Below are 13,712 nucleotides of genomic sequence, written 5' to 3' on the forward strand. Positions count from 1 at the left end.
CAGCCTTTCCTTGCAAAATAAGACTCTGCCGTGGGGCTTAGACAGCTGCATTTATGATCGCTTTCTTAAAGCACCATAGAATTAAAGAATCAAATACAAGCTTTAATTACAGAAATGCTTACATTGGATTATTCAAATGGTAGACTTGGGAGATATAAATTTAGATTGCTGAACCATGCCTTTTCACTCTCCAGAAATATAACAACTTAGTTATAGAGCAGAGAATTATTCCAAGGTTGTTGCGGCAAGGTAATTAATCAAAGCAATTGACGCGAGCCAGCAAAAGACAGGTTGGCTAGTTACCAAATATTTAAAGGCAGATTCAAAGCAGTCTTAAGAGGAGAGGTAGAGAGCCCAAAGGGTCGATAGAGAGCATCCTGGATTTTATGCAGCTCAATGGTTATAGATGTACAGGCGACACCAGAGCTGGAGGGGCAATGTTCAGGCGGGTCTGTAGGCACAGACACAGTAAGAGACCAAGTCAAGGCAGGGTTTGGGCATAATGATAAAAAAGGACACATGCTGTGGAGGCCAATTCACATCAACACTTTCAAGGTTATAGGTGGATGTGGTGCATGTTTGCACGAAGATGGCAAGTCTTAGGAGAAGTTTGTATTTATGGAGGACAAAAGATGGAAAATCTCACTGGGGAACACTGAAAGAAGGAAGTTTGGGCAATTCAGAATCATAGATCAAAACTACAGGACAAGACAAAGGCAGAAAAAGTGACCCTTCCATGATTTCCTTTGCCACAGGAGGTAGCTCGGACTTCAAAAGGTGAGAAAATGGGCAAGGACCATGCAGAGGCAAAGGGAATTAACGGAAGGTGACAACCACAAAATGATACCAGGAGAAAAGGGAATACCTTGCAATCTCCATGATCAAATATTAAATAGGATTAGAATCTAGATTTTCCAATAATTCCCAATGTTAGGTAGAAAATTGTCCAATACACAAACTGTAAGGTTTACTTCATGTGCAATTAATTTTTAGATAACTAGACTATGCTCACACGTTGCATGAAGTTACAGAAGCAAGGAAGTTGCATTGTTGTACATTAAGCCCTGGATCGGTCATGACACTCCTGTTGAGTGGAAAACCTCGACCTCTTCATTTGCAGGCTATTTTTTCCTTATGTGCCTTTATATTGCACAACCCCAGATTTTTGCAGTTCAGTTAACCATTAAATACATCATATTCAATTAACTAATTAATATGGATCTCGGACATATTTTCTAACTCAAAAATGGCAGGCTGAGCAAATCACAATGACCTAATTGCAGCAAGGACCACAAATAGGATACAATTCATGATGCTAGGCTTATGTAACCTGTTATAGTTATTAACCAGAATATATCTGGTTAAGCAGTAGCTAAGCAAACAAGATATTGTGGTGAATAGAAAGGTAATAACTCCGTGGAATCACAAGGCCACAGGTTTGGTTATTACTAGGCAGCAGGTGGGAATGTGGCAAGTCCACAGTGCACAACATTTGGAGACAGTGGTTCTAGTCACTCCAACCAATGCAAACATCCCAACATCTATTAGACAATAGACAATAGGTGCAGGAGTAGGCCATTCAGCCCTTCGAGCCAGCACCGCCATTCAATGCGATCATGGCTGATCACTCTCAATCAGTACCCCGTTCCTGCCTTCTCCCCATACCCCCTCACTCCGCTATCCTTAAGAGCTCTATCCAGCTCTCTCTTGAAAGCATCCAACGAACTGGCCTCCACTGCCTTCTGAGGCAGAGAATTCCACACCTTCACCACTCTCTGAAAAAGTTCTTCCTCATCTCCGTTCTAAATGGCCTACCCCTTATTCTTAAACTGTGGCCCCTTGTTCTGGACTCCCCCAACATTGGGAACATGTTTCCTGCCTCTATTCTGACAAGCCCTTCAGAATTCTCATGCATGCTGAAATGAAATAGATCAAGCTCAGATGTCAAATAATATGCTCGTTATAAGTTTTTAAAAATGGCAACCTGGAATTCCCCAAACATTACCTATCCATGTTACGATAGAAACATTTATGTTTCAAACATTTAGACAGGTACATGGATAGCTTCAGAGGGATAGGGACCAAACAGCAGGCAGGTGGGACTAGTGTAGATGGGGCATGTTGGTCGTGTGTACAAGTTGGGCCGAAGGGCCTGTTTCACGCTGCATGCTTGAAATGAGCATTGCTTTTGATACAAATTTGCAGGATTAACTTATTTGGAATTAGGATCCTGAATATTAGTGTAATACTTAAGATGATATGCATCATTATTGACATTAAAAGTGGCTGCAAATAAATAAGAACATGTTTCTTTATCATTTTATCTGAATGGTAAAGCCAAATCTATCAAAACCCAGAATTCAAATTTGGCCAATTGCTTGGCATCCCAGGTTAATACCTGATAACAAGATGATATAACAATTCTTCAATAGTACAGGTGTCAGAGGTTATGGGGACAAGGCAGGAGAATGGGGTTAGGAGGGAGAAATAGATCAGCCATGATCGAATGGCAAAGTAGACTTGATGGACCGAATGGCCTAATTCTACTCCTATTCCTTATAACCTTATGAACAATACAGACAATCAAATCCAGTTTTTCCTCACATGAATTTTTAATAATTTCAATATCAAAGTTTAGCTCAAAAAGATCTTTTACTTAGTTAAATATTTGGCCAAGTATTCACAGTTATGAGAATTTTACCTTCAATGGTATATTTAACTAAAATCATACAGGTAGACACAAAATGCTGGAGTAACTCAGCAGGACAGGCAGCATATCTGGAGAGACGTTTCTGGTTGAGACCCTTCTTCAGACTGAGAGTGTGTGGAGAGGGAGTCCAGAGATATGGAATGGTAACGTGGGAAAATGACAGATCAAAGCAGACAATGATAAGGAAATGTAGAATAGTTCATTGTTAGCTGATGGGAAGGTGACAAGGAGGCACACAATCAGTAAAATAAATCAGAAGGACTGAAACTAGTTGGTGAAGTAGGGTGGGGGAGGGACGGAGAAAGATGGAAAGCAAGGATTACTTGAAGTTAGAGGCCTGTGCTTGGTCTCGCCAATATGAAAAAGTCAACACCTGTAACAGCAGATGAGGTTGGAGGTGGTGCAAGTGAACCTCTCCATCTCACCTAAAAGGACTGTTGAAGACCTTGGAAGGTGTAGAGGGAGGAGGTATTAGGACAGGAGTTTGCATCTCCTGTGGTTGCAGGGGAAAGTACCTGGCGCGGGGTAGTTTTGGTGGGAAGTGATGAGTTAACCAGGCAGTTGTGGAGGGCACGGTCTCTGTGGAAAACAGAAAGGGGTGGAGATGGGAAGATGTGGCTAGTAGTGAGATCCCATTGAAGGTGGCAAAAATGTTGGAGGATTATATGCTGTATGTGACGGCTGGTTGGGTGAATGAAAGGCAAAGACTTGGGGGACTCTGTCCCTGTTGCAACTGGGGGGAGGGGGAGCAAGAGCGGAGCTGCAGAATACTGAGGGCCTCATCTATGATTGAAGAGGGGAACCGCAGTTCCCTAAAGAATGAGGACATCTTGGATGTGCTGGTATGGAACACTTGAGCGCAGATGCAGCAAAGACAGAGGAATTGGGAGAAGGGGATGGAATCTTTGCGGGAAGCAGGGTGGGAAGAAGTGTAGTCTAGCTAGATGTGGGTGTAGGTTTATAATAGATGTCCATCGATAGTCTATCTCCTGTGATGGAGATGGTGAGATCAAGAAAGGGAAGAGAGATGTCAGTGATGGGCCAAGTGTATTTGAATGCAGGATGGAAATTGGTAGAGGTTAATGAAGTCCATGAGTTCTGCATGGGTGCAGAAGTTAGCATCGATGCAGTCGTCAATGTAGCGGAGTTAGATTTCGGGGATAAGGCCAGTGTATGCCTGGAAAAGGGATTGTTCGATGTGCCCCACAAAGAGGCAGGCATAGCTGGGGCCCATACGAGTGCCCATGGCTACGCCTTGGATTTCAAGGAAGCGGAACGGGTCGGAGAAGTTGTGAAGGGTAAGGGCAGCTCTGCGAGGCGGAGGAGAGTGTTTGAGGGAAATTGGCTGGTTCTGCGGTAATGGAAGAAACAGAGGACTTTAAGACCTTACTGGTGGGGGATGGAGGTGTAGAGTGACTGAACGTCCATAGTAAAGATGAAGGAGTGGGGGCTTGGAAAATGGAAGTAATTGAAGAGACAAAGGACGTGCGAGGTATCCTGGACATAGGTTGGACCGGGGGGAATAAAATGGAGTCGAGGTATGTGGAAATTAATTCAGTAGGATAGGAGCAGGCAGAAACAATGTGTCTGCCAGGGCAATTCTGTTTATGGGTTTTGGGGAGAAAGTAAAAACGAGCCGTGCGGGGCTGGGAAACGGCAAAGTTGGAGCCAGAAGTGATAAAATCAGAAATAGTCTGCGAGATTATGGCCTGGTGTTCATCATACAGACATCTTTGAAGCAGTATTGCTTGCAGGAAATTTGTTACGACCACCTTTCACAGGTCTCGATAAAAATAGCAAACCTATTTACCAGAATCCCGATACCACAACTTGGTATGGTGTGACTTGATCTGGTGAGAGAATAACCCTTCCAACATCCTGGATTCTATGATCAAGTATGTAAAAGCTAGATCAGGCCCTGCCAACAAAGTGAGTGACATCATCTATTGTGGTGGTTTTCAGAGAACACTACTGAGGTAACAGAATATGTCTTCCGATTGTGATCGTACCACAGGGGATGTAACTGGATGACCTTTGCTTTTAAAGTCGATTTAAAGAATAAAAATCCACATGGTTTAAGCAAAGCAGTTGAATATCTAGTTACAGAACGGATATTGCAAAAGCGGCAAGCAAATGGAGACCATGAAAGGCCATCTCAACATCCTGCAACATTCATTTCAAAGTCTGGAACAAATAATTCAATTCACCAATGATTTCTTCCATTGCCTAAATCAAACACATTAAAATACAAAATGATTTGCTATTATTCAACCCTTGAAGAGCAAAAGGTAAAAAACATGCCTTTCATGGTCGTATGAAAATAACTTAGTCGAGCAGTGTTATAGAATTTGTTAAGAGCCAGAGACCATGTCAGTGAGGAATTTAAAAAAAGAATTGAAGTATCACTTTAATCTGATCTTTTATAATTTGGCTTTCTATGCTTTTAATAGCTTTCATCAAAATTCAGTTGTTGCTTTATCATCTGTGGTCTGAATACACTTTCCATTAAACAATGCAACAAAGTTACTGTATTAGATACATGGTCACACAAATCAAATATCTTTCCCTCAAAGAAAACAAATTTAAAGTTGCATTAATTTCTCTAGGTTAATATTTTGATTTTTTTTTTTAATGCCCATTATATAGTTGGCAGAACTGTAAGCAGCATTTTTAACAGGTGGATGAGATGTCATCCACCTAACCTCGCAATTAGCAAATACAACAACTGAATCTTCAAGAAACCTCATTTATATTCTTTCAAATGAAAGCAAATTTTATGGACATTATTACAATAATATATTTAATTACCTGGAACACTCCCATTAATCACAGTGTGAGCCATATCTGCATCTGTTTATTCATAAATCCACAAAGACATTAGTCATGCAACCCGCATGCATCAAGTCCAGCCACTCATGCAATCTGCAAGGAAAAGAAATCATGTCAAGTATATGAGAATTAAGTTGTTCCTCAAGCAATTCAGAATTAGCGCAAGTTAGTGCAAGCTTAACTCTATGTAACTTCAGTACGATAACTTGCCTTTTGAGCATGCATATAAATTCATAAAGACAAAAATCACAAAATAAATTAGCAATTCTGCACTGTATCAGATAAAACAAAAGTTGCATCAGATTTCAACAGTGAATTCAGCAATAAATGTTGAACAAATTTTTCAATACCTTTGGAGAAAGACATCACCCAGTGAGACATACAAATAAAACAAGGGCCATGCTGTGTCGCTGGTCTGTGACTTCATCTGATTTTCATACAGGCTGCCAGATGAGTGAAACTGACTCCTGTGCTTTTCAGCAGCAGCAGCAGCAGCTAGTCAGACACTGGTCACAACCCAGTGGCAAAGCCTTTAAATATTTACAGACTGGAGTGAGCTCATGTGTTACTCTTGAAGCTTCTTTCCAACCAATCATATCTTAAACAAATAGCCTGCCTGAGATCACAAGAATAATCATTAAGGATCACTTGAGAAACCTCCAGTGAAACCTACTCCAACCCAAATAGGTGTAATTGAGAAGCAGCAGATAAAAATAATAAAATGGGATTTAAAAAAGCAAGAACAAATAGGCACCTTTTAAGAAAGTTCATCCTATTAAATTTATACTGAAAAAGATCATAATAGTGATTGTATTCTTGTATCTAATTAGCTGAGGAAGAATGCACAAAGCCAGAACATCACCATTTCTAATAAATTGAAAAAGACATATGTTTTTAAAAAATCTGGGATAAGGTGGTTTTGGTGTGTTCTTAAATAATGAAGAGTGGCAAGAGGAAGAGATTAAATTCATGTCCTACTTCTGAAAGTCTTTTAAATTGCATCTGATTACCATAGAAATAAATACAATCATCTAAAACTACCAAGTTTTTTAAAGTTCTGGATATTTTCAAATTATTGGCAGATATAGGCTTTGCAATCATTACAAAACAATGGGAAATCAAAATAATGACAGTATACCTCACAATAGCAAATTCCCATACCATGAAGGGAAATTACAAGTTTCAGAGGCTATTTTATTGAGCCACATATTGTTGGCTGAACAAGCAAACATTTCTTGCTGGACGTGCTTCTTAAAAATAGTTCAGCGCAACACTCGGAATGAAGAACCTTTCCAAGCATTAATAACACCTGAATTGACATTTGATTTGTTCTCGATACGTATTTGAACTTGGTCCATCTTAAGCAGTATTGACCTTTTCTCGCTTAAATCACCAAAACTGTAAACGTGGACACGATATCAGAAGGGCAATAAAAGATAGAGCACCACTCGCCTCAAACAATGCCATTTTGAATGAAAGATGAATGGATGGAGACTTGCTCAAGTATGAGTGGCAGAGCATTTTTTACCTGTGTGTCAGATGCGACCAGTTATGTGCTTCACCAGGGGAGATTTGCCAAGAGGCCAAAGTTCAATTGAAACTTTTTGTGTAGGAAGGAACTACATATACCGGCTTACACCGAAGATACATACAAAATGCTGGAGTAACTCAGCGGGACAGGCAGCATCTCTGGAAAAAGGGTGACATTTCGGGTCAAGTCGAGTCTGAAGAAAGGTCTTGATCCGAAACGTCAGCCATTCCTTCTATCCAGGGATGCTGCCTGTCCCACTGAGTTACTCCAGCATTTTGCGTCTATAATTTAATTTTTTTTGTCAATTTGGAAATGAAGATCTGCTTAACTTGAATTCCCATAAAAACGGTACAACAGTAGGCAGCCATATATTGAGATTAGGTAGGAATGATTTGTGAGTTAGGGAAGGAAGAACTGGTACGGTGGAATTTTTAATCCCATTAATTGCCATTTAAATACTAACCAACAATGCGCACCTGATTATGAAACTTGTTTGTGCACTAAAAATATCAAAACTATTTTTGCTTTTCTCAAAACATCATCAGCATTCTGTAACACTTGATTAGTCAAAATATGTCAGGTCAGAGACTGATGTCAAAATTTACCAAAATGTATTTTGGTAAACTGCAAGTTTTAGAATTACCACCCTTAAATATTATGGTTGTTTTACTATCAGCAATTAACCTCTGAAATGTATTCGTCCATTTCTTAATGACATTAATACATTGCAGATTGAATATGAATTTGCCAAAATGTATTTATTTTCTGAATTTAGTCATCATCAGTCTTTATCAAAAGATACTGCTGGAAAATACACAAAGACACTGGCATAATAATTTAAAGCAGAAGTCAACAGATTGTGTACTGATATTTAAGAACTTCAATACACTCTATCAATTACTATCAATTTTTCTTTGAAAGAATGGGATGCAAAGTTGATGTTGCAAAGAACCAAACATAATTTTATTTTAAAAATTACTCCTATTTAAATTTTGACAAACGAAACAAATGTTGCACAAAATGATCCAGAGACAGAGTTAAGCTTGATGGGCGATATCTACCAAACAGAAAAATCTTGCACTCAAAGCTAAAGGTAACATGCGAGATTAAGAATCACTTGACTTTTCAACTCAGCATTCCAGGGACAGCCTCAGCCTCTTCAATGGAATGGCAAATTCCTTTAACTGATAACTGACTGGAATTTGTTTTTTTAGATATCTACAGGTTTCTACTTGATCTTTGAAGAAGTAAAAAGCTTCGGAAAAAAGTGCTCTATTTTCTAATGAGATCATAGTTGACCTTTTAGCTCCAGTTTTCTTTTTCTGAATATAAAAATATTCTGAAGATACATATATAAAACTAAAACTCTCATCTTGTTTGTTCCCCACTTCCTGTATGTTTGTTCCCCCATTTGTTTGTTTGTCCCGTGTTTCTTTGTGCAGTTTTCATCCAGAAAAAAACCCCAATACACGAAAGCAGGACAATTTTAGGCCCACCCTACTCACCATTCCCCCGCGGTCTTAATAAATCGACTTTTGTTACTTTATAAAAACAATTTACCTAATAAACGTCAATATATGCGCCCCCCCCTCCCGGGCAGACCAACGGGAACACTGATTGTTTTGGGCATAGTTGAGTACACTGTAGGCGAGTGGAGTGAACCAGTGATTTACATTGTCATGGGATGTGGTTGCTGACAGAAATTCTAAGGTGATCCATAATATCAGCTGCAATATTTGAAAGCAAATAATTACAGCAATACCTGAGATTTTATGAATAAAAGCTCAGTTTCATTCAGAGCAGCCAGCTTTCATCTTCATAACTAACAAGTAAGTGTGTGTGGAATAATCGAATAAGGAAATTAACTTTCCCCGAGTTGATTAATCACAGGACAACTGTGCTCCACTACTGGACTCGAACCATGGCAGTTAATTTGTCTTTTACAACAATAAAATTCTTACTTGCTGCAGCTTTACAGGCAAATTAGATGCAACCACAAAAATATACAATCAATTTATCAGTTATTCGAAGTAAACCATACTATGATAGCGCAAAAAAACAAAGTACTTAGAGTAACCAGCGTAGTGCAAAGTCGACAGTTCTACAGTGCTGAGGTGGGGTTATGGGTAGAGTTGTGCAGGGTGGTCCAAAAAACTGATGGCCGATGGGAGGGCACTGTTACTGAACCGTCTTCCTTGCGAGTCCAGTTGGGGGGGGGAACAATAAGATTTCCCAGAGGAAGGCTAGAAAATCTGTCTGTTGTACATCAGAGACACTCACCTAGACAAATGGTAAACTTGGGAGGGGTGCAGATGAGATTGGAGTGGGTAAGGTGAGTGGGGAAGTTAAGATGGCTGATGTAACCCCGGCAGTTGGAAATAAAAAAACCCAGTGAGGATAGAAGGCAGCCGGGGGGAGTCCATGAGGAAGAGGAATGTTGGAGATAGGAGAATGGGAGGTGAGGGCTCTTTGACTGGGAAAAAGTTGCAGAATCTCAACATCATGATGGGCTCGGGGGTACGGGTACAAAGGTAAGGGCTTTGCTGAGGACTGACGGTCCTGCATTGGAAAGAGGGAGGTTGGGGGAGGGGGGAATGGTAAAAACCCCACAGTGGTAAGGGCTGGTTTCATACCCAGGCTCTGAGGGAGTGTCAGGGGAGATACTGGGAAAGATGATGGGGGCTCAGAGCGGAGGGGTGTTTGAAGAGTGGTGTAGGGGTCGGGGAGCTGGAGAAGTAACATGGTTGGCATAGGAGGAAGGGCAGCAGGACCTGTCATTGGGCTCCAACACTGCAACAGCAAGTATTGACCACTCTGCCTACAACTTAAAACATTCTTGGTTTTTATTAAAACCTTTCCCAGCTCCAATGACTTGAAACACCAACTTTGTCGGAAGTCCTGAGCACGTCAGGCAGCTGCCTTGGGGAGAGAGACATTCTCTCGCTTTGTTCCCAATTTTCCCTTCTGGTTTTAGCTCTTCCAATCTGACTGATCAACTGGCCACTTATTCAGAGTGCAAGAGGGATCAATACACAGCTCTCAAATGAGAAAAATTCAAAACAATCAGCTTGCTGACTTGGAGTCACTTAAAATACAAAAGGCAAAGCTCTTGTCTCTAATATGATCAATTAATGGGGTCTGGGTTTGTGACCACAACAGCTGGACTATATTCTCAGTGAAGTCTTGCTGAAACACTAGTCCTGTCAGTTTTAAACAACACACATTTATCAAATTAATGAACAAAGTGCAGGAGCAGAATCTCTTCTCCTGTAGGCACCACTACTCAAAATCCACAAATATAACTGCATTGAATCCACATATCTCCAAATATTCAACATTTCATCTTGCAGCTCATTTAACAGCCACTCAAGGCACTAGCAACCAATACGTCAGGTCAATTTGCATTAAGGCACAAATTTATGTCAAGAGTCAAGCAAAAGTATGCACCTCTCCTGTTAAAGGGCCTGTCCCACTTATGTGATCTTTTTGGCGACTGCCGGCGACTGTCAACGTCGCAGCAGATCGCCGAACTTTTCTTTTACCCGACGACAATGACCACAACAATGCCGAGTCAGGTCGAGATTACAGCGTCTTCTGAAAAATCGCAAAAATTCCCACGCTGTCAATGCTTCTCCGGCGTCCTGGTTTTCGCTGAAATCACTGACAAGTTGGTAAGTACTTGAGAGTTTTGAACTATAACACCTTGTATGGGTTACTTAAAAACCAAGCTTCACCGTAATAAGGAATAAACAGGATTTACTTCCAGTTTACTAATAGCTGTATTAAATTTTTTTTATTTTTAAGTGGTTCAGTGGATTTTTGTGAAAAGCGTGTGGGCATTCTTTGAAAATGTAAGGGAGATGCATATCTGGTTTCTGGGTTGAATATCTGGGTTTGGAGCCCACTTTAAATGTAATGGTTGAGGCCAAAAACATCGCAAATATCCCCACGCTTACCTGACCGTCAAACTGTCGCCTCCAATCTACCTGTCAAATGTCCTGACGGTAAATAAATTGGTTAAACACAAGCATTTTATGGTATTTTGAAATGACTTTACTTATTTTAATATTATGTGCTTCTAAATGTATCTTAAGAGAACCTATCAAACCTGGGGACAGCATGCGACAGCGACCGCAATAAGCTACGATGCCTGGCGACAAGCCAGCTGTCGCCGAGAGATTTCAAACTGTTTGATTTCTCGGCGACACGCTGAGATCCACTACGATCTTTGGAAGACTCCTCACGATCATGACTGCGACACCCCGGCGAACTGTCGGCGACAGCCTAGTCGCCGGCAGTCGCCTTAAAATCGCCTAAGTGGGACAGGCCCTTAAGTTACTAAATTCTATTGACCCATTTTAGTATGGCTGTCAGAATAAAAATTGCTGAAAGAATTAATCAACTGATATTCCAGTGGTAATACTATCTTTGACAATGCCTTATGGAAATGTTAATAGACAAATGTTTTGATCACATTTCAATTCCTGGACAAATATGAAATCAGATATGCTTCATGATTTACCAAGGAAAAAAAAGTTTGTGAATATGAGGGAAACTGGTTATGCTAAGCTGTTTCTTGACGTGGGAACATTTTTTTGTAGCATATTATATTACAATAGCGTACAAAAAAAAAAAGCATCAAAGTGGTTTTGCTGGTCATATGGTATTTGATATTTACAACAAACACTAAACACAAACTGATCAATATACATAATTGCTGCTTGGAGGATTTACCAGCATTTAAATTGTCTCCCATACTTCTGTCCTTAACAGAGCTTCACGTGTTGTAAAGTGCAATGGGACATTGATGTCCAGAGAGGTGAATGCGTTTTTTCCCTCCAGTTCACTATACGAGCAGCATTAAATCAGCATTAAATGACCAGATACAAAGTATTACAGCTGAAAAAGGTTGCAGATCGCAACAACGTAAAAATGAACAGTTCACAAAAATTGAAGGTGAATTCAGAAAAATATTCAGAAGACACCAAGTACCGGGATAACTCAGGGGGTCAGGCAGCATCTCTGGAGAAAATGGGTAGGTGATGAAGCCTGGCAAGTAATGGGACAAAGCCTGGCAAGTACCAGTGCCATTTACCATTTGCAAATATGATCGTTGGTTAACAGGTTGTGCACTGCACTTGAGAAACCTGTGGTGTTCATGCCTGTCGGCAGGTCAGATGACTCAGTCAAAGCACATTCAACAATTTCTGAATTTAAAGTGCCAAGTGACCCTACAGATGATATCATATCATCATATATCATATATATACAGCCGGAAACAGGCCTTTTCGGCCCTCCAAGTCCGTGCCGCCCAGCGATCCCCGCACATTAACACTATCCTACACCCACTAGGGACAATTTTTACATTTACCCAGCCAATTAACCTACATACCTGTACGTCTTTGGAGTGTGGGAGGAAACCGAAGATCTCGGAGAAAACCCACGCAGGTCACGGGGAGAACGTACAAACTCCTTACAGTGCAGCACCCGTAGTCAGGATCGAACCTGAGTCTCCGGCGCTGCATTCGCTGTAAAGCAGCAACTCTACCGCTGCGCTACCGTGCCGCCCATATATGCCAGTGTGTGGAACAATTACAGTGCCCTCCATAATGGTTGGGACAAAGACCCATCATTTATTTATTTGCCTCTGTACTCCACAATTTGAGATTTGTAATAGAAAAAAATCACGTGGTTAAAGTGCACATTGTCAGATTTTATTAAAGGGTATTTTTGTACATTTTGGTTTCACCATGTAGAAATCACAGCTGTGTTTATACATAGTCCCCCCATTTCAGGGTACCATAATGTTTGTGACACATGGCTTCACAGACATTTGTAATTGCTCAGGTGTGTTTAATTGCCTCCTTAATGCAGGTATAAGAGAGCTCTCAGCACCCAGTCTTTCCTCCAGTCTTTCTATCACCTTTGGAGACTTTTATTGTTGTTTATAAAAATGAGGACCAAAGTTGTGCCAATGAAAGTCAAAGAAACCATTATGAGACTGAGAAACAAGAATAAAACTATTAGAGATATCTGCCAAACCTTAGGCTTACCAAAATGAACTGTTTGGAACATCATTAAGAAGAAAGAGAGCACTGGTGAGCTTACTAATCGCAAAAAGACTGGCAGGCCAAGGAAGATCTCCACAGCTGATGACAGAAGAATTCTCTCTTGAAAAATCCTCAAACATCTGTCCGACAGATCAGAAACACTCTTCAGGAGTCAGGTGTGGATTTGTCAATGACCACTGTGCGCAGAAGATATAATGAACAGAAATACAGAGGCTACACTGCAAGATGCAAACCACTGGTTAGCCGCAAAAATAGGATGGCCAGGTTACAGTTTGCCAAGAAGTATTTAAAAGAGCAACCACAGTTCTGGAAAAGTTCTTGTGGACCGATGAGACGAAGATTAATTTATATCAAAGTGATGGCAAGAGCAAAGTAGGGAGGAGAGAAGGAACTGCCCAAAATCCAAAGCATACCACCACATCTGTAAAACACGATGGTGGGGGTGTTATGGCCTGAGCATGTATGGCTGCTGAAGGTACTGGTTCACCTATCTTCATTGATGATACAACTGCTGATGGTAGTAGCATAATGAATTCTGAAGTGTATAGACACATCCTATCTGCTCAAGATC

General features: G+C 40.6%; 1 protein-coding gene across 7 annotated transcripts in view; it reads right to left on the minus strand.

The window, feature by feature from the left end:
- kank1a (KN motif and ankyrin repeat domains 1a) overlaps positions 1–13,712 on the minus strand; it is a 226,973-nt gene that overhangs the window by 58,111 nt on the left and 155,150 nt on the right. For 6 of the 7 annotated variants that reach the window (XM_078396073.1, XM_078396076.1, XM_078396074.1 and 3 more), the window contains one exon: positions 5,519–5,632. In XM_078396073.1, the coding sequence (XP_078252199.1) occupies positions 5,519–5,552 (34 nt within the window). In that variant the 5' untranslated portion in view covers positions 5,553–5,632. Of the gene's footprint in view, positions 1–5,518; positions 5,633–5,889; positions 5,993–13,712 lie in introns of those variants that run through there. The other variant, XM_078396079.1, reaches the window with a different exon arrangement.

The sequence above is a fragment of the Rhinoraja longicauda genome, chromosome 3, assembly GCF_053455715.1.
Source record: "Rhinoraja longicauda isolate Sanriku21f chromosome 3, sRhiLon1.1, whole genome shotgun sequence".
Taxonomy (NCBI): Eukaryota; Metazoa; Chordata; class Chondrichthyes; order Rajiformes; family Arhynchobatidae; genus Rhinoraja; species Rhinoraja longicauda.